At 40.7% G+C, this 26802-nt stretch overlaps 1 protein-coding gene across 6 annotated transcripts in view; it reads left to right on the forward strand.

The window, feature by feature from the left end:
- ERBB4 (erb-b2 receptor tyrosine kinase 4) overlaps nucleotides 1-26802 on the forward strand; it is a 1029410-nt gene that overhangs the window by 796537 nt on the left and 206071 nt on the right. For all 6 annotated transcript variants that reach the window (XM_030580258.1, XM_030580260.1, XM_030580261.1 and 3 more), the window contains one exon: nucleotides 23413-23545. In XM_030580258.1, coding sequence (XP_030436118.1) covers nucleotides 23413-23545 — 133 coding nt within the window. The remainder of the gene's footprint in view (nucleotides 1-23412; nucleotides 23546-26802) is intronic.

The raw sequence follows: 26802 nt of genomic DNA on the forward strand, positions 1-26802 counted from the left end.
ATTTGCATGATTGGGGCCTTAGTCATTTTTTTAATTATTTACAATATTGTATTTTAATATGAGAATGGAATAAACAAAATCTTAAGACTATGTTATATGATTTGTACTGGAAATACTGGGAAGATTATTGGTAAGTAATGACATCACGCCAGTCGTGTACATCAGCTGTGGCCTCCAGTATACATATTTTAAGTAAAGCTGCTTGATATTGTTAGCACAACAGGGAGAGAGCACATCAGATTATTCATTCTTTGATTTAACTAGCAGAATTGTAAGCTTAACTTTGACTTCAGAAGATGGATTTATTGTCTAGATACTTACTTAAATCTCCAAGGGCATGATCCAGTGTACATTGAAATCAATGGAAACACTCTCATTAACGTCATTGTCTGTTAGATCGGATCCTAAATTTATGTAGCAAAATGAGTATTGAAATAGGTGAGAGATAAAGTGGATGAGGTAATATATTTTATTGGCCCAACTTCTGTTGCTGAAAGAGACATACTTTTGAGTTTATACAGAGCTGTTCTTCAAGCTTGAAAGCTTGTCTCTTTCACCAACAGAAGTCTGACCGATAAAAGATATTACCTCTTCCACCTTGTCTTGCTAATATCCTGGGACCAACATGGCTACAACAAAGCTGTAAACACTAATGTGGAAATGTGCGGAATTCGGGATGTGGCACAGTGCTACAGATGATATTTGCTAGTGTGCAGTCATTTTTCAAGACCTTAAAACAAACAATGCAGATCCTTTTTATTTTAAGAAGTGTAGATAAGTGAATTCATCACTCTGAATCTGTGATCTAATGTCAAGTCAGTAAAACAGACTGCTGAGGTGTGTGTGGGTGTGGGTGTGAAAATTAAAGTAGATGTTTTAATCCATTCAAATGAGGCACGTCCTGCTCCATTCCATGTGAGTAATGAGTGACCCTCAATTATGGAATCTAGAAAGCCATTTCAAAGAAAGAACATTTCCTTTAAAACTGACAATTTTGCTACATTTATTTTGTGACAATGATTGCCGTGTAAATGTGATTAAATTTTAGGATGTGTATGTTTTGTCACTTTCAAACCTATGTAAGAAATTTCAGAGCCAGTTTACAGCTTCCAAACCTACATTTGTTAATTTTTTTAAATGATCCATTTTTAAATGATGCCCTTTCAAAAAAAAAAATGACTAAGTCCCCAATCATGCAAAACTGCACTGGCAAAAATGGTATATTTTCTGCGTAATGAAAGTGGTGAAAACGAAAGTGTGTCTATTTCACTTTAAATGGAACGCTTTACATATTCCTCTAGCTATCTTTTATCCACCATGACCTACTTCAGGTCATTAATGTCTAGTCTGCACCTTCACCATTGCTTTACATTAACTTGAATCGGTACTGGATTGAGAGGCAGAGTGCTCTGTTGTTCAACCAGACAGCAGAAGATGAGAACAAAGTCTGTAATGTAGACAAATGAAAGATTTCTCACTTCCTTCATCTGCTTCCATTTTCAAATCAATGTTGTTGTTTTTTCCCAGTTTTGCAATTTACAAATAGTTTTTGCCATGATCCATTGGCCTGAAGGCTTTTGCGAGAGCCTGGTAGGACAGCAGAGGAATTTTTACTGTCATGTTTCAGAAATATGTATCAGATGTGTGCTACACTGCTTGTTTTCCAAAAGACCAGCGGTGACATTTCAAAACATACCTTCTTTCAGCTTGTGTCTAGAGCCTTTAATGGCTATACGTTATAATGCCTTTATTCAGGGAGTTTTACTCCTAACATTTCCTAGAAGAATTCCACATCAGGTGGTGTTAGAAATACTTGTATTTTCTCATTTCCATCTGAACGGCACTTACAAGGGAGGAACATTTTACTCCTTTCCTCTAGACCAGTTGATTGATATCCAAACAGCTGTTAGACTGCTTGTTAGATCTATAAATACACTGATCCTTTGTTCCACAGCCACCCAAATGTGTTTTCAACAAAATTAAAAGTGTCAAAGAGTCCTGTGGCACCTTATAGACTAACAGACTTTTTGGAGCATGAGCTTTCATAGGTGAATACCCACTTCGTCGCATGCAACGAAAGTGGGTTTTCACCCCACGAAAGCTCATGCTCCAAAACGTCTGTTAGTCTATAAGGTGCCACAGGACTCTGCTGCTTTTACAGATCCAAACTAACACGGCTACCCCTCTGAGACTCAATAAATTAAGTTTATCTTTACAAAGGGTTTCACCACATTGTTAATTACCAGAAAAAATTCAAACCATAAAGAGAATAAATGTCTCCTTGAACTAACCTGTAAAAGCTTTCAGAGCTCATGGGAGAAATGAGCATCTCTTATTTGTGGCTAGTTGCCAAATTCCAGCTCTTGTAACCATCGGAGGTACTGCACTGTAGTTCTAGTAATACTATGGAAAGCCATAGCTCTCCACATTTCTGACATATTCTCTTGTATTTATGTAATGTCAAGCATAGTGGAATCTGATTGTAATTTATGTGTTACACTGACTTGAGGAGCAGATTCTCTCACTGGCTTCTGCCTCTTTGAGCTGCTCCAGTGACACTAAGGAACCAGAAATGGGACAGACCTTGCCAGCTGAGAATTCCTAAAGCAAGGGAGAATCCTTAGCTGGCACAGAGATGGCATAGTTTATTCCTGTATCACCCCTTGCTCTCCAGAAACTCAGCATAGGGTACATACCAGGCCCGGGGCCGGGGAGGTGGTGGGGAGGAGGGAAATGAGGGGCCATGATCAGAGTGCTATTGAACTCTGGTATTCTCAGCTAATTGAATTGGGACATGTTTGCACACCAGTTCTTTCATGAAAACCAAGAGGAAAAGAGAGGTAAATTGTGTATACCATGCAGAAATTTTCCAGGGAGCCTAAAGGAGCTTAATTCCTAGCTCCAACTGAATTTCAGCAGGAGCTGAGGCCTATTCCCTCAGGTGCCTTTGAAAATTCCAGCTGTAATGATTATGAGGAGACTTTAGGAGTAATAGAAATGGAGGTAGGGAGAGGGAGTGTGAAGAGAGAAACTTCACCATCTTATTAAAAAACAAAACAATGCCCAGCAATACAGGTGTGATCTTTTTCCACAGAATTTAACTGCCAATTCAGTTATCCAAGCCAGGCCCAGGATAAAGTTTAGTAGTGTTAATGTGTATCTAGGTTTCACTAAGTTGCTGGTATTTAAACTTTCAGATGAAGCATTCAAGCTATAATTCAAAGGAAAATAATTCCTTAAGGAAAGGGTGAAGCTGCCATTTTTCTGGTATGAGATCTATCATAAAACTGAAGATGTAATCAGGGGAGGGACCATCAAGGAAATAGCACCTTAATAGTTCCCTGAATAAACCTGTACTGATTTACACCCTAACTAAATGGGCTTCACATTTTCTTTTAACTAACAGAAGCTAATTAGCCTGGTCCCCCATTGTGAAGTGGTAACATTAAACGATGTGTAGATATTAACTCAAATTACAATATCCTCATACTTTCTTCCTATTAATGAAGCACACTCACCCCACTAATCATCCCTTCACAAACAAAAGATTGTTTTTTATATACAGTGTATGTATACAAGAGCTAATTAACAGTAAACCCTTTGTAATGCAGGCAAATCCTTTCATAGCTGTTTCAGAACCCCCTGCACAGTGTGATTTCATTAGAATTTTACAGTAACTCTGCAGTACAGAATACCTGAGAGGAGGAAGGAAACCCACCTCTAATAAACTCTGAGTGCTCATCATTTTTATAGCACTCTGTTCCAGTGCTTGGACTAAAGCATTCCATATCTTCCAGTTATTTATAGAATAATTGCAGCCATTCCTGAAAGAGTGTAAAAAAAAAAAACAGCCAAAAAAGCCCCACAAAAAGCTCTCCCCTTAAAAGTTTACTCCAAGGGGGGAAAATAAGATTTATTTGTGAGTATAAAACTATAAACCTACCTCTTGATTGGTAAAATATACTATTCCAGAGAGACTTTCTAAGATAGTCGCAGAACAGATCAATTCAGGGAACGGATTGTATTTTTAAATATTGAAAAAGAATAGAAAAGCAAACTGTTTTTGGTCCTGAAGTCTATGGATTCGATGGTTGAGGTCACACCTTTATCCCTCTAGAATAAAGCAGAGTGACAGATAAAGTTGTGTTTATCATGAAAGGCAGTTTGATCTAGTGGATAGAGCACTGGTTTGGGACTCAAGAGACCTGGTTCTATTCCTTGCTCTGCAACTGGAACGCTAGCTGACCTTGGCCAGGTCACTTCCCTCCCAGTACTGCTTTTTCCTCTCCCACGCTTTATCTGTCTTGCATATTTAGACTGCAATCTCTTTAAGGCAGAGACAGTCTCCAGCTATGTAGGATGACCAGACAGCAAGTGTGAAAAATCAGGACAGGGGGTGGGAGGTTATAGGAGCCTATATAAGAAAAAGACCCCAAAATCAGGACTGTCCCTATAAAATCGGGACATCTGGTCATCCTACAGCTATGTGGGTGCATGATGCCTACCACAATGGGGTTTTGATCTTGGGTTTAGACTCTAGATGCTAGTGTAATGTAGTTAACTTATGGTAGCGAGTTTAGAGGGACTTGTATATACATACACTGGAACCCACTGTGTGCTATGAATTCTATCCCCATGGACGCTCTGCATGAGCCACTGCTTATGGGGGCTTGAAGCCGATCAGAGGAAGCATAGAAACAAAGCAGAGAGGATTGCTCCTCAGAGGAGCTACCAACAGCAACAGCCTAATATGAAGGGAGAGAGGAGGGGCTACAGATGCAGCAGTAGCTGCTTGCAGGAGGAAGAATTACATTCCCACTCCCCACTGCCTTGAGACCCCTGTAAAAAGGCCATAAACTCAACGTTAGAATAAGGCAGTAGATTTGGCACTATAGTGAGTAAAGTATAGTGAACAGAGGCAATTTGGGACTTTTGCTACTCTTCGTGATAGGCAGAGTCCCCCTGGGGTAGTTGATCGTGATCAGTGCATGCAAAACCTAATGGTGTGGCTAAGCACTCAAAAATAAGCAATGCCAAAGATAAGGTTGCATGTGCAACCTTAATACAGCCCCCCCACCCCTGTGTGAATTCATTGTTACAGTGCTTTTTAATGACATAATCACATAGTGTCTATCAAATATGATCTTACATGGTGTGTGCTACACCTTGCTACCTTCCCTAGCTACAGCGCTCCTCAGGAGCATTAGAGCAGCGCTCCCTGCTGCCCAACCTTACCAAATATGCAAGCAGCCACTGCAATCCTTTTGCACCTATTAACATTCACAGTGATTCCTTTGTGGCCCACCAGCCCGCCTAAAGTGTGCTGCAACACAATACCCTTTGCAAATTACAGGGGCCACAGAATTCCCTTGGCTTCGCCTCAGAACATCTTGGTAAGTATTGCAATAACCTCCCTAATCATAACTTCAGTACACTACATAACTAGGTTACCTATTCATGCACGTTCACCGCAGCCTTTCGGGAGTGCGTGCTTTTCAGATTTGCAAGCAGCGCAATGAAAAATATACTGGGCATGCTTAATGTACAGTTCTCTGTCAAATCCCAACCAAGTTACATCAGCACGTTCACAGGCATTTCTCCTCAGTGAAGGCTATTTCCATACCCAAATTTCATCGCTCTACCACAAACCATTTCAGCCGCAGAGCTGTTCTGATAAAGGAGGTTGCGAAAATTGTTTCAGGAGAGGAAAATTGTATTTGTTTTAAAACTCTCCAAGTGCTTGAAAATGGTTGAACTATTTTTGCACAAAGTTTAACAAAAAAGAAGACAACGACAAGCAGAGAGCAAACCTGGTAAATGTTAGCTGAAGAAGCACGTTCCAGAAAGTTCTGAGCAACTGAAAACTGATAAGCAACATGCAACCTTATCTTTGGCATTTCTTACTCTTATTTCTATAATTTATCTCAGTTACTGTTTTCGTCATAATAGTGTGTGTGTGCACACATCCAGTGAGACATGCTTCTGATGATCTCAGATATAGGTAAACTCCAATAAGAGTGAGGTTGATTAGAAACCTGAAATTCTTCCAATAAATTGCACTGTATGCATTACAATCCTGGTAATGGTGAACTTCCATGTATAGTGACACTGCAGTAAAAAAAAAAAAGTGACTTTGTCGCAGCATGGCTGCACTGTTCGTCCCTCCACAGTATCTTCTTAATTCAGTTGCCTCAAATGAGGATTTAATATAGATCTAATAAATTAGTATAAATTAATTATCTATTTATTATTAAAAACACATTAATTGAGCTTTAAAAGTATGTAAGATGCAGTGTCTAAGACTCAGTGAATAATTTCTTAATAATTCATTAATATTTAACATACAATAAGTGTGGACTAAAGCCTGCAGACTTTCTTCCATTTTGCCTTAATAAAGTTGCAGGATTTGCCCCTCTTATTAAATTTAGACAATATACATGACAAAGCGTATTTAATTTTAAAGTCTCAACATCACAATATTCTCTGTGGCCCCAGCCTTCACTTTTTGATTTGTGGAAAGATGAAGAAGCTACTGTTGTTGCATAAAATGGAAAATGTATTGGTAGTGTAGTTGTGTTGTGGGCATTCCTGGGGTGAAATCTGTTTGATTAGATTTCTTCAAGTCAATTTCTAATGTAAAACCACATCTATTATAGAAGAGAGATTGCCTTTGGCCAGAAGTAGAACCATTCTTTAATATGTGTGTCTGTGTGTGTTTAAATGGCTTTGAAAGCATTTCCTACTGTTTTACAGTACTTGATTTATTTACAAGTCATAATTTATTTAGATCTGCCCACCAAGATGTGACTATATAATACAAATTAGATTGAATTAATGTACAATCCACAAAGTACACTACCTTGCTAATTATTCACTCACTCACTAATTCTTCACTCTCTCTGCAGTTGTTTTCCAAAAACTTTTTCAATATTAGGTTAGAAATAGCAAATAACTTGACCTAACCTTACGTCAGACTTGAATTCTTCAGTTTGTTTTATGTGAATGAAAATACGAGATTTTGATTTGTTAAAAGGGATTCTAGTCACAAAGGCATGAGATCTGCAAATACATAATCATACCAAAAAAATTTTGTTACAAATTCTAAAAAATTGACAAGTTTCAATGGTGCTAATTGCAAAATACTGAACTACAATAATTACCAAAAGTTGAAGGATTACCACAAACATCAGCAATTGTGCAGGTTCAGAGCATTAGCAAATCATGCCATCATGCTGAATTATTTTCTCTTATTGTGTATATACATTTTTTCGTACAATGAAGTGAAGTAACATGCTCAAAAAACGCCATGTAAATTATTGGTGCTTTTGAGCGAAGACTTACCAATAATTAAATTTGTATGTGAACTGGAAGGGTGTTCTAAACCATTCATTTCACATGCAACATCCTGCCCGTGTGAAACCAATTCAACCATGTTGCAGAGACATTTTGCCCTTTGTCTCTTTTATTATGATTAGAGTGGAAAAAATCTACTGAGATGGTAGATGGAAATGTACAGTCATCTGTATCAGTGGTTCTCAAACTAGGGCCACCGCTTGTGTAGGGAAAGTCCCTGGCGGGCCGGGCCAGGCCAGTTTGTTTATCTGCCTCGTCCACAGGTCTGGCTGATCATGGCTCCTACTGGCTGCGGTTCGCTGCTCCAGGCCAATGAGGGGAAGCCACGCGGGCCGAGGGACAAACAAACCAGCCCGGCCCACCAAGGGCTTTCCCTACACAAGTGACGGAATAAGTCTGAGAACCACTGAGTTAGACCAATGCTCAGTACTTTTGAAAAATCCAATCCATACCTTCCACTGACTGTTACTGTTTTCTTAAGGTAAGTTTGAACCCTGATGAGTTGTGATGATGATTATATGCTTCTCTATGCTGTGCCCGGCAACCTAATGTAGCCAAAGCCACTTAGACAAGAGTTTGTCCAGGAAACTGATCTGTATCGTCATTCTGACAGGCGTGGGGAAATTAAGGAGAAAAATGAAGACTAGCAATGGTTGAATCTCAGGATATTTGGAAATTCTTGTAGATAAAAATTTGGTTACTTAACAGAACTATCTAGACACTGTGAGTCTACAAAACTAGACTGGATATCTCAAAATTGGAGGTGTTTTCTACTATAGTTGGGGTAGAAATAGTATGCAGAGAGATGTGCTTCCAGTACGAGCCAGAACAAGGACATCCAGAAGTCTACAAAACTAAAAAAAATACGGTACTTCCCCAAAATCCTTTTGCATGTCAGAAGATTCAGTTTAGGTTCTTTTCAAGTTTTAGGAGAAAGAGGAAGTCACTTTTCATTTAACTTGAACTGATTTGCCCATTCTTAGAGAGGGCTTCAGCTGTTCAGTACATGTGTCCTTGATTTAGATTGCTGCTATTATGATTTGTCTTGAAGAAGCGCCCGTCTGTCAGAAAGCAGGGCCTGCAGCAGAGCCAGTCTCCAGGCAATCTAACGAGTGCAGCTGGCCTGTAATCGGCTGCCTCATTGGCTATGCCACCTGTTTGGTTGGAAGAGTCAGCAGACTCGGCTCTTAAGCCCAGCAGCAGCTGCTCAAAGCATTCTTCATGGCTGCAATAGCTCCTGCGCCTGCTTGTTCCCAGTTCTGCTGCTGCTGGTTTGTTTCCAGCCCTGCTTCAGCCCCACTCCTGCTTTGGACTCAGCCGTGCCCTGCCTTGTTTCACTCCAGGTGACCTGGTTCTGATCCTCAGCTCCAGTTCCTGATCTCTTACTTCAGCTCTGACCCTTGGCTCTGGCATATGGCCTCTGGCGCCTAACTCCAGCTCTGACCCTGGGCTCCAGTTCCTGGCTGCTAGCTCTCGTTCTAACCAACAGGCCTGACTCCTGCTCTGTCCCTATCATGTGACGCTGTCTCTATTTCCTTTATGCACCCCATAGTTGAAGCACAGTCTTTTTGTTTCTCTCATTACTCAGTGAGAAACTCATGTTCATGTTGCATCTAAAGTTAGAGGAGTTCATTAGGTGACTCTCCATTCGCTGGTGGTCTCTAGCCCCATTTCTTCTAGCTGCCTATTCTAACATGCTGTCTATAAAGGATGTAAACATCGTCTTCCAAATTAGGTCTTCTTTAGGCTCGTTTGCTAACGATAGGACCACAAGGCTCCTTGTCTGAAGCTCAGCTGTGGTATTGTGTAGAAATGCATTCAGCAAATCTCACCACTGGATAGCAGCTTCCAGTTCCCACTGGCTTCAGTGGGAGTTGGCTCAGGTCCTTGGTCTGCCCTAGTGCCTGGCCAGAAGTGAACGTACACCCACCATTGCAGTGAAATACATATTTCATTGTTAGGAGTTAGGTGATCATGTTACTTCTGAGTTTTCAAGTTGAGCCCCACTGAGGTAACCAAGAGCTGAATTGAATCCCATGCATTCAATGGGGTTGGGCTCAGGACCCTGTCACCTGAGAGAGTCATGTATTTTATCTGAATGAATAATTTCCTTATTTTTAAGAGTTATTTCTGAATTTATATTTAATATGGTGCATTTGGGGACAAGTGGTCTTCCCTCTGTATGAATTTACATTAATAGTAGAAATTTGAAGATCTATATTTATCTAGGGTGTTATGCCCTGCTCATTAGCAAGGTATTTGAGTACCTTAGATTGTCCCTTAATGCAGATGGTTGGTTGTTTTCTTCCTCTTCTTAAACATGCATTGCTTTGAGGTACTGTTTGGAGTTACAGATGTATATTCAGTATTACGGAGTTATTTGAAGTTAGTGCAGTTTATGCAAAGGCTCCAAGTGACATATAGATTTACACAAAGATGCATTATCTTTAGAAAATGCGGATAATGTTTTTGTTTGTGTAACCTTTTGACATCATCAGGGGAGTTGCCTTGAGGGAAGACTGTAATTTTAACAAACGCCTCATATTATTTTTCAATCTGAATTAAAATTTAAGAAACTCAGCTCGACATACTGGTAAGCAGGCATCCTTCCAGACACGTCAGCCAATAAGTCCACAAAAGATAATGCAGATAATCATTTTTGGAGACATTCACGGTTGAGCAAGTTATTAAAAAGAAGAAATGGTTTTCGGATAACATGAAAAGCAGGTGTTGGCAGGTCCTAGTGGAGGTTTGTTGGCAGAGGAGGTTTGCACCGTGCCTGCCTACTCAATGCATGTCTCTGGCCAATGCTACTAATCCCTCACTTTCAAATGTGCAACGTTCAGAGAAAAATTCAAGAACAAAGTCAAAACGTAGTGATGCAGGCAAAGGCCAGATTGTGGTTCAACAAAACTGGATGAAATAAGTTTTCATATAAGTCCTGACATGTAAAATTCGTGAAGCCTTATGTGCAGTAAAATTGGCACAAATACAATTTCCCCTCAACCTTCACAGTAAAAACATGCCAATCATTTCCTCGTACAGCTTGTCTTAGATTCCCATCCAAACCCTGCTTATAACACACACTGTTGATTACAAAAATATAACCCAACAAACCAATCTGCCATCCTTCCTTTGTCTTTCTAGTGGTTTATTATTATTTTATTTCCTGTTATTTTGCAAATTATTTCATTTTAACATTCAGGTCTCAGGATTTCATGCACTCTAAACAATCCTGTGTAGATACTGTGCAGATATATCTAGCTAACAGTAAAGGGTAGCTCAAGTTGGTCTTAAGAGGTACTTAGGCAGTAACCTAAGGAAGTCTGAGGGAGGCGAGAAATAAGATATGGTAATGGAGAAACAGAAGCCAACAAGGGACAAAGGGTGAGTGTTAATTTATCTCCAAAGATCATTTTAGGCATAGGCTAAGTAGACAGCCCCCTACAGATGGTTCTGCAGGAATAATACAGAGATTGCTTCAGTCACTCAAGAACATATTAATCTTGATTTACTCTTCTGTGGTTATGGTTTCTGCACACCCTGTTTCTGCTCAGTCAAGTTCAATAGACATCTTTAATTAACACACACACCTTGAAACTCTTTGCACTGCTGGCTAACAAAGCACTCAACAGAAGTACTGCTGTGTCTCACGCAAAGGAGTGTGGAAAATGTCTGAGAACTGTAGACATCCACTGCAGATGACTGAACAAACACACGGGCATCCTTGTGGAAGAAAGAAAATGGCACAGGCTATTAATTATATTACTGTGTGTTATTGATCAAGCACCACAGATTAAATATGCCTCCTGTCCCAACTTGCTTGTAGTTTAAGGTTCTGATCCTTGCAGCATCAGGGTCTAAATTAGATACAGGTATAGTCCAAATGTAACCTCATGCATATAATAAAGGTTCATGGTTGAAGTCAAATTCCCAGATAGCCATTGGATTTTTCTTTTCTTTTAAACACCTCATTTCTTGGAAGGCCTTGTGGAAGAAGTAGAGTTTTGAGGAGGAATTTGATTGTAAAGAGGGGAGGTCACCTGGCAAACAAGGAGAGCAAGGAAGGTACAAGAGCAGGGCACTGGATCGAGAACTGAGAGAAGGAGACAAAAGAGATGATCAGTAGGAGGAGAGAAGACAATAGGAAGAACAGGAAGAAATTAAGACTACAAATATGATTCATCTTTTTAAATGTGAGAGCAATTAATCATTGGAACAGTTTACCTAGTGAGATGGTATCTTATCCATCAGATGAAGTCTTTAAGTCAAGACTCCTTGTATTTCTAAATTATATGCTCTAGTTCTACCAAAAGTTATGTGCGTAATGCAGAAATCACTGGGCGAGGTTCTACACCCTGTTATGCAGGAGGCCAGACTAGATTATCATAATGATCCCTTCAGGACTTAACATGTGTGTAGGTTGGTCAGAAGAAAGCAGCAGAGAAATAAGTGAGAGGGAGGGAGGATGACCAGACAGCAAATGTGAAAAATCGTGACGGGGTTGGGAGTAATAGGAGCCTGTATAAGAATATGACCCCAAAATTGGGACTGTCCCTATAAAATCAGGACATCTGGTCACCCTGAGGGAGGATGAGTTCTAATCTAGCAATTCACCAATGCAGCTGCAGCCAGCTCTATCTTCTACTTGTCAACTCTGGGCCTGATCCGAAGCCAATTGAAGTCACTGGGCGCCTTTTCATTGATTTCAGTGGGCTTTGGATAGGTCCTGGGCTGCTTAGTTTAATAACCCTAGAAGCAAATTATCAGTCTACCTGCCCATCATGAATTTCAGGAGGAAAAAATGTATTGTCAGATCAAAAATGGGCCAGCAGCCATTAATAAGCATAGTCACAGTATCGCAGCAAGGGTAACAGACAAAGAACAGATTGAAAGGATATTTTAGGTTTCCAGTAGATGTGTGGTTTTTTTTCTTGTGACAGTGATATTCTTTGCATGTAGATGAATTGGAGGCAAAATACAATATTGCCTCACCATTGCAGCTTTGTGTAAATTGGCTCTGTTAAGTTGTCAAATGGCCCAGAAGCCAGATTCCTGTCATCGACAGGTTCATGTAATCTTTCAATCACTGTTTCTCTCCCACAGCAAAGATAGGTCTGCAACTGGGGGTGGATTGGCATTTAGTTAGAAAGGGGTCGGGGGGGGGGGGAGAGGAAACCAAAGATGCATCAGCAGGGTATCCCAAGTTTTCTCATAGTCCTCCCCTAGGAACTGAAAATTCACTTGGAAATCTAGCCCTCCACGTATTTAAAACATGTGATGTGTGGCAAATGACTTTTGATGAGGAGGGAGAGGTGCAGTTGGACCTTCCCTCTGGATATATTCCTTGATCGTAAGCAGGGTCCTGATTTTTCTGTTGGATTAAATAACCATTCAAGGCTTCTGTCATAAACAGACAGTTAAGAGTTAATTCCTCTTTTATCTGTAAAGAGTTAAGAAGTTCAACTAGCCTAGCTGACACCTGATCAGAGGAACCAATGGGGGGACAAGATGTTTTCAAAGAGGGAACTCAGTCTTTTGAATGTTCAGAAAAGTTTGTGCCAGAGTGAAGGATCCAGGAATCAGCCATCTAACATTCCTTCTTTAAACACTTACTACTTTTAAGAAATGTTAGATGGCTGATTCCTGGATCCTTCACTCTGGCACAAACTTTTCTGAACAGTCAAAAGACCGATTTCCCTCTTTGAAAACATCTTGTCCCCCCATTGGTTCCTCTGGTCAGGTGTCAGCTGAAATGAATACTGGGGTTTTTCTCTGCAGTCAACAGAAGGGAATGTCTGCGTGTTTAAACCAGCTCACCATTTCCTGGATGCTTGTCCAACAATATTCTGAGAGAGGGCAGGCATAGGTAGAAGGGAGCTAGAGAGCCTGGAACTCCGAGTGACCCTTGCAACATATGCAATAAATTTTGGGTTGGTGTCCCATACAGAGATTTGGGAGAAAGGAGGACTGTTGAACCTGGTTATATGCACCCATTTAGGTGGTCCCATTGATGCAATATAAACACATGAAGACAATTTTTCACCATTTTGAACAGTGTGCTAACCATGGACCTAAACCATTTTTTGGAATCAATTATGTCACATCCTGGTTATAAACATAGTAACAGGTTTTAATGTAGACAGATCTACAGTGATTTATCCCAGGCCACATAGCAAATTGCTGGCAGAGTCAGGAGTAGAAATCAGGTTTCTTGAAACATAGTCTTTGCTCTGAACAGTGTCCTTGCTTATATGATTAGCTGCCGATGCCAATTTTGCCCGATTAATCTGAACCTATTTAGTCTGCAAAATTGGATTGAAAGACTCATAAGATTAAGATTTTTTTATTTCCTCTTTCTGGTAAGGCTGGAGAGAGAATAAGAAAAGCCTTTTGTCTGGTACTGAAGCAGATCTAGTTACAGTTTTGTCTTGAAACAGGAAGTGCAAAGGGACTTGGGAGTGAAAAAAACATTTCAAACACCAAAAACAGCTTGGTTTGAGTCTCGAATGAAGGTTTGCTCTAGCCAAATAGGTATATCTATTCCTTATAAAGAATAGACTTCTTCATGGCAATTTTTAGTATTATAACTCCTCCCTTAACCACATTCCCTCCCCAAGTTTGCCACCCATTCAGTACAATTGGCATGAACTGAAATGCAGGTCAGAAATAGAGCTGAAAATTCTATTTTATAACTTTGATCATTGAGATTTCTTTTTATTTTACTTCTGGAGAGGAATTGAGAAAATTAAATTGAAGCCAAATGCTATATGGATATAGCTAGAATTGCCAGGAAATTCAGATTTATGGTTACAAATCCATCCTAGTATTTTGACCAATAGCCATAAGCACCCTTGAAGATGTTATATATGCATTGGAATTCTTAGGGATATCATAGTATCCATTTCTTTTCCCATAAGCCTTGCATTTGTTTATAGCAGTCTCTTCAATTTCTCTTATCTTTTTCATCCCCTTAATCAAATGGGATTTTCTAATGATTGGTATAATTTTTGTAGGACATTTTCACAGATAGAATACTACTTCTGTAATATAATAGTGAAAACTCCCAAAGTAGCATCAGGCATAAGCAGAAATACAGTATACCTTGTTATGCATCTACCTTGGTTTCTTCTTGATATTTATGAGCACTGGTTAAGTTTATTCCCTCATATGTCTCACACAGATAAATTTTGCATGTCTGGAATTTAATGAGAAATAACAAGAGTACATGTTTGAATGTAAATACAGTATTGTGGCCATTCTGAGGCATTTATTAGAATACGAGAAAGTATCAGTGCACATACAGGACTAACTACTACCATTGTTTGTTGCTAGACTATGAGAGGAAGTATATCCTAATCAGAGAGTGACCAAGTGTCCGTTTTTTAATTTGAACACCAGATCGAAAAGGGGCCTTGGTGGTTCCAGTCAGCACTGCTGACAGGGCCATTAAAAGTCCAGTTGGTGGTGTAGTAGGGCTAAGGCAGGCTAGTCCCTACCTGCCCTGGCACCGCGCCGTGCCCTGGAAGTGGCCAGCAGGTCTGGCTCCTAGGCAAGAGTGCCATGGGGCTTTGCCAACTGCCCCCACCCTGAGCACTGGCTCCCCACTCTTGGCCAATGGGAGCTGGAGCGGGGAGGGCAGTGCCTGCAGGCGAGAGCAGCATGCGGAGCCTCCTGCCCCCCCACCCCCAGCCTAGGTGCCAGACCTGCTGGCCGCTTCCAGGGTGCAGTGCAGTGCTAGGACAGTAAGGAGTAGCCTGCCTTAGCCCTGCTGCACTGCTGACCGGGATCTGATGGGGTAAGCCCAGCCTGAGCTCCAACCCTCTACCCCAGCCTTGAGCCCCCTGCCCAAACCCAGAGCTCCATTCTGCACCAGCCTCATCCCCGGCCACACCTCAGAGCCCACACATCCAGCCCAGAGCCCCTTCCCACACTCTGAAATCCTCATCCACAGTCCCACCCCAGAACTCTTGCAATCCAACCCCCTGAACTTCAAATCCCTCAGCCCCAGAGCCCCCTCCTACACCCCAAATGCCTCATCCCTGGCCTCATCCTAGAGCCAGCACCCCCAGCCCAGAGCCCTCACCCCCTCTCACACCCCAACCCCCTGCCTCAACCCACAGCCCCCTCATACACTCCAAATCCCTCAGCCCCACCCCCCAAGCCTGGAGCCCTCTCGTGCACTCCAAACCCCTCATCCCAGCCCCACCTCAGAGCCCACAATTGTTTCCTACCAAAATGTATGGCTCAACCTCCGATGTCCCAACCCTTCTGCCCTGACTCTTGGTTTCAGTGGGACTGCTCCTGGGATGAAGTTGCAGGAGTGTCAAGTTACTACACAGATGTGTCGAGGTCCTTGAACTCTTATTAGCATCTAAGGGAACTGAGAGTGATCATGACTTCACAGGATCAGCCCCTGAAAAAAGCAAGCAATGAAGCCATAAAGGCCTGGAAAGCACAACTTCTGAAATAAGGTAGTTTGTAAAGGACTGCAGAACCAGCACAGAGATGCAATCCTAGCTATTCCGGTCTGAATTCTTCCTGGAGCCTGAGGAAGCTGAAGCTATCCTAGATAATTCTACAGCTGGGACTGAAGAGTCTGTGTTCACCACCAGTAAGCTAAAGTTCATTAAATCTGCACTGTGATTCTTAATCTCTTGGATAACGGCTCTCAAAGGGACTCCAATAACTGTGAAGGCTAGCACTCCAAAAACGAATCAAAGGAAACAGAACTGTGCCTTACTGAGAGAGAAGGACAGCAGCAAAGACAGACGCTCGCTTAAAGGAGTCTCCTGTTCCCTAAAGTGAGAAAATGGAGATCTTTGAGCTCAGGAGTCAATGCTCTGATGGATAGTCAGTTGGGATCCCCCAGGGAAAGGGCGACTGACATGGAGTGCTTCCTGCGTTGTCTTTTGTGCCTGGCACTAAGAAAGGGCAGTGGTCTAGACATTGAAGCTGAGTGAAATCATAGGCTCTGTAAACTAATCTGAGGATGAACCAAATGCTCAATGTAATTAGTATGTATATTTTATATTACACTGATAGAATATTTAATGCTGGACCTCAACTCAAGTGTATGAACTGCAACAATTTAGCTAAAACACTCTACTCCCTCCCCGATTCTTATCTCTTTCTTAGGCTCCATAACCTTCCAGAGATGCTTTTATAATTGGGAGAAGCAGCTTTTGAATCCTCCAGGCAGGGTTTCCCCAGATTCTGTAAAGGTTTGCGGATTCTCTAACTTGTATAGATCATTATGGGACTCATTTAATCGACCACTGGAATGCAGCCACTTCTGTAATGGAACATAGCAGCGATGTAATAGGGCACAGTGGCTTCACAAAAACAGCTCAGTGCCGGAAGAGAGGAAGAATACTGTGCTCGAATGAACAAGTGTCATACAATTGGTTGTTTGAAAAATGTACACCTCCAAGAGTTCCTATTCACAGTTCTTTATTCATGGGATGTGATGGATCACCTGAATGACTAGCCGTTCTTTCTGTACCTTGATTGGATGACTGAATCCTTCTAGAGAGCGAAATAATGACTGATTGCTCTGTTGATTCATAAATACCCAGGCTCACATACATGTGGGCACACTAACAAACAACTGTTTCCAATTCTTTGTGTGTGAACAAAGACATTTCCATGCATGTGTACATAGTTGTGCATAACTGTAAATAAAGAGTGGCATGAATTTGATTGAAATACGCTATCAGTTGCAATGCTAGTATATTTCCAGTAATGCAGGATTTACAGTATTTACTCAGCTCTATGCACAAGCTATGAGGTGGAGGTGGAATCTCTGAATAATTATGCTTGAGTTCTGCCTTTTCTGTGAAAAGTTATACAGGTTGGAGAGTGAAGATAATGCAGAATCTACTATAGCACAGTTGAATTTAGTTTACCTGTTCACTTTTGCTAGGAGTGAATTGCATATTTTGGACACAGAGATTAAGCAATGAAGAAAAAAATCCTATCCAACAATTCTTGTGATGTTTCCATTCAGATCAAGATGGAGTGTTGCGTCTTGGGACCTATATTCTCCATTATACACACCTCCCTATTAAAATTGTGATTTGCCATTGATTGAATTGGGTCATACCACCATATTTTACTCATCCAGTTCTCCAAGTTGTATGACACTTTCTGCCATATAAAGGGTTGCTGAATAGTGTCTTAATTGACTTAATATGCCAGTAAAATATTGGGTAGAGAAAAGGATTGGCCTAATTATGCACTCTGAAAACCACAGTCAAACCAAATTTAAACTAACGTGGTTCTCATGAAGTATGTGTTTCCATGATAGACTGACCTGCTGGCATATGATATCCTACAACTGGAGTGTGCAACATGCTTACATTTGAAGAAAGCACATTTTCAGTTTAATAATGTCAATTGTACAAAATGAAACATTGAGTCAACTGCATGCAACTTGCTATAGCGAAGCCCATGTACTGTATCTCAGTTTATGGACCCAACATGTACTCTTTATGTATGCAGAGGGGAGCTGCTTAAGTAGAAGCCAATGGTCTTAGTCACAAATCAGCCCATCAGCACGCCATTGATATGACTCTAGTTTTCTTTCAGTAAAGCAAAAATTACTCTTTCCAAAGAAAATGGAAAATATGACAAGAATATAAATGGATTGTTCTTTGACTTGATGAACCTGCTTCACCTGTGAGTCAAATCTAGTGAATTTAGCTGCCTTTCCATCACTGATAAATCAATCCACCTTATCCAGGAGCTAACTCGGCATATTTTATAAGACACATTAATCCATTTAAATGACAAGCCTAGCAACAAAGTCACCATGCAAGTTCTTACCAGTAACTTTCTTTTTCTTCCTTTTGTGGTGGAAAAGAAAAATCTCAGCATAAAAATATCAAGTATGCTATAGTGTCAAATGGTCGTCTCTACTGTATGTAGATAAAAGCACCTATATTTTCCTACCATGATAATTGGTACCTTATCATTACTTATTTATTCCCAGGCAAAAACTATATTGATATGGAGTTAAAATTGGGAGTACATATCAGTCATTTCTGGTGAAAACAGGACAAGGATGTTTTAATTTTCACACATCAAATATTCAAAATTCAGGGCTAAAATTAACCTTAAGGAACTCTAGTATAGAAATGAATAGTTACGTCACCCAGACAGCCTTAAACCTGTTATTTGGTGACACCATGCAATAATCATACAATTATAATATATATTAGTGTCTGTGGTCCCAAATTAGACTGATTTTTAAAGACATATTCTTCTTTCTGCCCCTTCACATATTTTACAAAATGACATTACCCATCATACTATTAAAGTGAAATATAAAATTATCACATTAAGGGACAGTTAGGACATATTTTTACCAATTAATTGACATTCCCACAGTGTTTGTTCATCACATTGGCATTTGGCTTCCATTTCAGTAAAAACTTTCCTCATAATCAAAACAAGTGTAACCCTCTCTAAACATTGGCACCCTATATTAAACAGCTTGCATTTGTTTTGAGAGTAGCAAGAGGCTTGTCTTGATTAATAGTTTATTTTAATAATGGGAAGAATTTATTTTCAGAATGATGCTAGAGATCAATTTTGTAAGACTCTGAGAACTCTAGCCCTGAACCAATAAAACTCTTAAGCATATCTGTAATTCTAAGCATGTGAGTACTTTAGCTGGTCAGGTTCCCCCTCTATAAAATGGGGGAAGTGATACTGCCCTCCTTTGTAAAGTATTTGAGATCTACTGATAAAAAGTGTTGTATAAAAGAGCTGAGTATTATTGTTGCTCACATACTTAAAGTTATGCACATACTTTAATACCTTGCTGAATCAGTGCCTAAATCAGGCATGGATGTGGTCAAAGAGAATTGCCATTTTGGATACAAATACATTTTTGTCAATACTGGATGTGTCTACACTGGGAAATTTTATCAAGTTTAAACACGAGTTTTAACTGCTGAGTTAGTTAATTAAATGCTAGCCATGACTTTGTGGTCAGTGTAGACAAGGATAAGTTTTGGTTTAAAACCTGCTGGAACCTAGCTTTAAGCATGACTAGCTGACATAATGTTGAACACGGTTGGCCCTTGTCTACACTGAATATAGAGTTGTGGCCAGTATTATGTCAGCTAACTTGATTGTTTAAAAAGAAATGTTTAAACATGATAAAATTTTCTAATACAGACAAGCTTCCCCACAGTGTTCAGTAACTCTTTACTTACAAGCCAAAGAGTGGTGGAGAAGAAATCACTATTCTCTGAACTAAAAAGATGTATAATGTTCCCTGAATAAACACAAAGCAAGGCCCATCTTATATATGCAAGTAGTGTTAGCCTATTTCTTCTCTCACGTCAACGGATTTCAGAAGAGCAAAGTTATGCTAACACTGAATGCTTTTGGAAATCCCACTTGTACAACTTACTGAGGATGAGTGAAGAGAAGAGAGATGCTATTAAAATACATTTGAAAACAATTTGCGTGCCATTCTGACTTAATAGGGTATTTCATATTTTGGTTACAGAATACCTAAGCTTCCAGGAGAGGCAAGTCTCTAATAGTAAAACATTATGGTCGTGTGAATTCCCTATTGGGGGTGGGGGGAATGTGCCATATGTCTGTCAGAAAATGATAGCCTCTAGTTAAAGAATGCCTTACCAGAAAAAAAACAGCAAGAAGCTGCTGCTTATCAGCATTCAAGGTGATGATGAATCCTACATTCAAATATGTTTTTAAAAAACCCTATAGCACTCTAAAAACCAGACTTCAAAGCTCAATTTATTTACTTTTTATAGTTGTGGTTTAATACTGAAGATGGTCTGGGGACAGAAGACCTGTTCTTCTTTCTCTGTGGACCAAAATTTTGTCTTTTTCTCCTGTTTGCCAATCGAGAGTATGAAATCACTTACTACTCTATGTCATTAATTAGGCTATGTTATCTGGTTTTTGCAGTGTTGTAGATGTTTTGGAGCTGTTGGAATGACATTACGTGCTCCCCTGTTGAGCGCCCTCATACATCTTGGAATAAAAACTTTGAACTTTCATCTCAATTTTGGTGTGCTTCTAAAGATGAAAACACTGTACGCATTTAAAAGAAAATAGATATTTCTCCACAGGGGATCCTAGGATCCTGCTTTCAGTATTCAGCCACATGCCCACAGTTTCCAGGTTAGAAGTCAGAATATTTCTTCTAGCGTATTTTTCTAATAATTAAAAGCTGGCAGTGTGCAATCTGCCCCCAAGTAAGGATGTAGTGCAGAATTGTGCTGCCTGAGGAATAGAGCAGGGACTGAATGGTGATTCAAGGCACTACATATGCCTTAGAATAGCCAGGGATAGCCAGTGGAGAATTCCCTTTGCACAGTGGAACTCTCCGCCCCAACGTAACCAAAGGATTTTCTGTGGCCAAGTTCAATATGGAGCTTATGCCAGTGACAGAAGTTCGAGTAGGCTCCCAGCTGTTCTAATTTCCACCAGAGCCAGGCAGGATCAAAGAGCCAGCCACCAGCTTCCTGCGGCTGTCACTCTCTACTACATCTTAGCATAGCTGGGACATAGAGAATTGGGACCTCAGTGTTTGAAAATGATTTATGAACATCTCCATTTTGCTGAGGAAACTTGCTTTGATGTCTCATGGTTGACATTCTTACACTTAATTTTCATGGAACTCATTTTAAGCCTGTGGTAAAAGTGGCGGGAGGAGGCAACTGCTGGTGATTGCATTCAGAAACAGATTGTTTTGTAGCTATAATATAAGTGGATTAAGCTCTTCATGCTACCAGAGATAAGGGGTTATGAGTCCAGTCACACATCAAGCTGAGGCTGTGGGTAGGTGGCTGTGGCACATGCAAAAAGATCCAGATTAAAAAATATAATGGGAAAAGGTTTCATGCCTGCAGTTACACTCTGATCAACACCACCTTGCATGGATCAGTATTAAGCCCACTTTCATTAAGGAGCTCTATTAACGACAGTGAAGGAAAAGGTAAACAGCATGTTAATGAAATTTGCAAATGATATTAAATGTGAGGTGTTGCAAACACCAGAGACAGTAGAGAAATAACACAAATGGGGCTCAGTGGGTTAGAAATATAGATAGGAAATGAAACAAGTCTTAATGACAACCAAAAGAGTAAGTTAAGAAACCAAAGCATTAAAAAAAAAAGAGAGAAATGAGTGATACTTGCAAAAAATTAGTGCCTAAAAGTGATCAAGGGATGATAGTGAACAGCAGTGAAATGTGCGGTTTCAGTGCAGTTATGGTGTCAAACAAGTGATAGAGTCAAAAGACTTGTCATTTAAAACAGGAGAAAGCACTTGACATTTGACTCTGGGAAGGAACTCAGCATTGGCAGGAAGATGAACAGGATGATCTAATATCTCTTTCCCTCTGTAATGTTTGCGAGATTATATGACTTTAAAGTCCTGATGGTGGAGCTGTAAATGAAGTATCATTATAATGAAGGAAATGTTTACTATTCCATTCCAAAGCAAAACCTACCCCATTTTTATTACTTACGTCTTATTGGGTAACACTTAGCAATGCTTGTTTCAAGTCCCACATGATCTCTACTATGCCACTTTTGGGGGCATAGTAATGAGTTGGGTGTTTACACTCAGCTCCTGAAGTTTTGAATAACACATGCAAATGTCGAAGGTCTTGAGACTTGATTTGGATTACCTGCAAATATTTGAATACCTAAGTGATGTGTTAAGCACCTAAGGATTAATCACTTTCCCATGGGTGAGCATGATAGTGAACATTTAAACATGGAGCTTTATTACCCAAATCTTTCAATTTAAATTTGGCAGATTTAAATTTCTGCTATCTGAATTTGATACAGTACTTCTGATAGGGGTGGCTGGAGAAGCTGAGAACTACCCTGCATCAGCAACATACTTACAGAGAGTTGCCCAAGATGTAGGATCAGAAGCCCTGGTTGGATTGGAGTGAGACTGCTGAGGTGTGGGGAATAGAAGCCGTAAGGGGTTACTCCTTCACCTGTGCTCCTTGAGCTGAAGGAGAACTGTACTCCTTGCTTCCAGGTCCAGGACGAATACGACATAAGGATTTGAGATTAGCTGGAGTTGAACTAAGAGGCTATGGTCGTAAAGATCTGGTGTACTCCCAAGGAATCCATGACCAGATGAAAGGGGCTGAACTCCCCCTCAGAAGTTCACAAACCTTTTGTGCAGCTGGGGCTGAGTTGTGGGGGCCAGGGAGGGATTTGTGGTTTTGTGTGCAAGCCATGCATAATTTGGCAGCATCATATGGTTTCAACCTTAAACAAGACCTAACTCATCAGTCTTTTATCTGCCATTTGAGTTTTAGCATTTGTGTGAGCCCAAATATCACAGCAAAACTTAGGGGGTACAATCACTGAACACTTATCAGCTAAAACTGTTGAATTGTGCACAGCTCTGATATTTACCTAAGGTGAAATTTATATGGACACTGGGAGCTAACATCCTAACTCTTGCAAAAACATCAGGGCTTCAGGTTTACATCTCCATTGAAACATGACACTTACAATAGTACAGTATTTTAAGCGTGCTTTCTGAAGAGCCCCATGCAGCAACGTCTCTGGAATTATGTGCCTCTTTCAGAACCAGCCTTGATTAACTTACAGTCACAGCCCAAAGTGGTATCAGTTAGTCTTTTATAATTTGTGTTACTTTTTTAATCTAAATATGCAAAAAAAGAAGAGTTAATCTAGTCAGTTTTATAAAGGAGGACCTCAGATTAGTTATGTTCCTTGCAGAACAAGCTTCTGGTACATGTATCCTCATTTTGCCATTGCAGGTTTGCATTTGCCATCAGAGTGCATGTTGTGTTTCCTTGTCCACGACTTCACAAGTGTGCATTAAAAACTAATATCCTAGATGGATAATGGAAAGCAATGCCACACTTAATGAGCTTTCCTTGATTTATCATCTGACATTACTGCATTTTGAGAGCTATACGCTTCATAAGTTTTCCAGGTGTTTTATTTCATGCATGCAGCTTTTCTTTGCTCTGTTTCCCTGCCTTGCATTAAAGTCTTTGATTCTGATTGGTAGAACCCCCCTGATTGCTGCAGGCGTGATTGGTGGACTCTTTATCATCATCATTGTGGGCCTGACGTTTGCCGTTTATGTTCGGCGGAAAAGCATCAAAAAGAAGAGGGCCTTGCGGAGGTTCCTGGAGACTGAGGTGAGGATATTTTCTGTTGTATCTCTCAGAAAAGCTGAATATTTGAAAAGATGCAGAGTATTTCTCTACTTTTTTTCACACAATATATTAGAGTTCTAATCCAATGCCCACTGAGTCCCTGGAAATACTTCCATAGACTGGATTTATTGTATATTGTGAATGAAGCTATTCTAGGATATTAGTTTTCTATTGATACATCCAGAGGTGCTGACTTTCTGATTTCCCAGGAGTGCTCAAACCCCCAACTCCATCCCAGGCCCCACCCCCACTCCACCCCTTCCCCCAAGGTCCTGCCTCTTCCTGCTCTGGCCCTGCCCTGCCTCTTCCCACCCCATTCCACCCCCTCCTCCAAGCATGCCCCTCCCTAGCACTTCCTCTCCCTGCCCCCGCTCCTTCCCCTCCCCCCAGCGCCTCCTGCCCTCCACTGAACAGCTGATATTCAGTGTGGGAGCGGGAAGAGCTGATTGGCAAGGCCCTTTGGCAGGCAGAAAGAGCTGGGGGAAGGGGAAAGAGCTGATTGGCAGGGCCCATTGGTGGGTGCTGAGCACCCACTATATTTTCCCATGGGTGATCTGGGTTGGAGCACCCACGGAGTCAGCACCTATGAATATATTAATTCATATATTTTAATGATAAGGGAGCATTTTGATCATCTTATCTGACATACATGTCTCAATCCTGTTCCCAGTAGAAATTAGGCCCTGATTCATCTAATCGCTTAATCATATATTCAAAACCCATTGAAGTCAGTGATCAGACTCCAGTTGTCTTCAGTGGACTTTGCATCAGGCCCTTGCTGAAAGTGAATGGTGTTAATCACATGCGTATGTGCCGGAACTCTCATTTATTACGTTTGTGCAGTGGGTAAGACAATGTGGCCTCAACCTGTTTGAGGCCTGTAGGCACAATATAAATAATAACAAAATTGCTTTGCTGAATTGGAAACTTACGCCTCAAACTTCCATTGAATCAGAAGGGAACTGGACTGGGCCCATAGTCCCACTGGCAAAAAAGTGAGACGGAGCCATAGAACAAACTATTTGGGCTCAATGTAGCCTGCCTACCATGTTGGCTTCACTACTGGGGGGAAAAAACAAGTCCCAGTGCTCTTCAGAAGCTTATTTTTGGTTAGAAGTGCATATTTGATCATCATTAAAGTTTAATCTTAAATTTTCAGCTATAAATGAAGGTTGACACGGGATCTCCTAAACTCTATATGTCTGACACACTTTCAGAGATGCATAGTACAGACAGATCCCTCTAAAGAAAAAAAAAGTTTAGGAAAACCAATAGTCATTGGTTGTCTGATTCCATTGTGTTACGATTGGTGTCATTAAGGTCTTGCTCCTACTCCCATTGAATTCAGTGGTGTGAGATTGATCCCAAATGACTTCCATAGCAACATTGTGTTTTCATTAAGCTTCTTCCTGAATGGCTGCAACGCTAACCTGTGCCAATTGGCAACCATCCCCTAGGGACTGCCCAGTGGCTGAGCACTTGTGACAGTTGCCATCTTGTCTGAGACACCATGGAGTGAACCAGGGACATCCACAGCTAAAAGTATGAGTTGCTATAGCTTGAGCTAAAGAGCCAGGCTTTTTAGCTGAGGTCTGTAACAGATCCATAATCTCTGCAGATCAACACACGCTGATCAATGGGTTACACCTCCACTCTTGTTATATCTCCTTCTTGTTGCTCTCCACCCCAATGTGCCCCTGAGCTGGTCAGCTGTTGGGGAGGGTGGTAGGAGTAAGGTATACCAACTCTTTAACTTCTAGGGATGGCCTTAGACTGAGAGAATCCCTGGCATGGGTGAAACTCCAGATTCCATCTCCTTTGCACTGCCAGGGCAGCACAAAGGGGAAGAGGAATTATTTGGGGGAAAGTTCTGTGGGAATCTATGAAGTGAACCAGAGATTGCGGCCCTTTGTGTGTTCACCTTCTCCCATAGTTGTATTTTTTTTTTTTTTACATTTGGCCTACATCTTCCACCATAATGAGTATTGAAAAGTAAACTATATTGGGAGGAAGAAGGAAACAAACTATGAAAATATCGCTGTCAAACTCTTCGCACTCACTTGGCTTGTTGCTGTTTGTTTTTGTTATGTATTTTCTTAAAGACTTTTAAAAAGTAATTTCCAGCTACTGGTATTTCTACTTGCACCAAAGCGGTTTGTTCAGCTAATGAAGTAGTCCATGATGCTCATAGAAGCATGATAATAGTGTCCAAACTGAAGAGCACTATGCACTTAGACTTGTAAACAGACACTTTGAAATACTGCAGTGATTTCAAAGCAATTTGAGTAGGAGTAGCCCTTAATTATTTTCCTTATCCTGAGAGAGGACAGGCTATTTGTCAGTGTTTAGAGTATTGTTCTTTTCATTTATTTTTTCATTTATTTTTAAAGAAACATTGTTTTTTAGTCAAAGGCTGTATGTTGCTGAGATCGGATGACTTTTTGATTGAGCATACATACTGTTGTTCTTCATTCACAAACTTTGCTGGATCATAATTCACAATGTACCAGTGCTTGCAATAAATTAGTTGCAGCTGTAAATTCTTGTTCTACTGCAGATGTTTTCTGCTTCTGAAAAAGCTGCCCTCCTTTAAGGCACAACTAAAGCTTAGAACAGTGATTTTGAAACTTTAACAACCTGCGAACCCCTTTCACTAAAATGTCAATTCTCATGAACCCCCTCCTAAAACTGAATATTTCCAGGGATTTTCTCTCTTACCCCAGCAAAAATTATAAAAGCAGTGATTTTGGAAATAAAAATTGTGTATGTATGACATGCTTATTGCACACTATTTATTATTATTTATCATTACAGTATTTTTATTACATTATGAAAATGGCAACACTTTTGTAGCTTGTATCGCTTTTGATTAAGCCTGTTATAAGACAAGGCTCCTATCAGAGGCACCAGTAGAAAAAAGGGGCTCGGGGGCAAAGCCTCCATGCACCCTGGGGCCAGGAGGAGCACCGCTGGAAAAGTGGGGAGGCCTGCAAGGGAGGGGGCACCTACATGGGGGCAGCACATGACACTTGTTGCCCCCACCCCCCGCGTACTGGCGCCTCTGGCTCCTATGTTTCATCAAGGAGTATCAGATGTGAAACAGCAGGAAGGTATTTAAGATGCCATCTCAAAGAGTTCCTCCTACACAAGCATTCAGGTCTTGAGCAGTCCAGGCAAACAACGCATGTACAACAAAGCTTAAACTTGTTCTTCATAATAATTTAAAAACAACACTAGCA

This window comes from Gopherus evgoodei, chromosome 11 (genome assembly GCF_007399415.2).
Source record: "Gopherus evgoodei ecotype Sinaloan lineage chromosome 11, rGopEvg1_v1.p, whole genome shotgun sequence".
NCBI lineage: Eukaryota > Metazoa > Chordata > Testudines > Testudinidae > Gopherus > Gopherus evgoodei.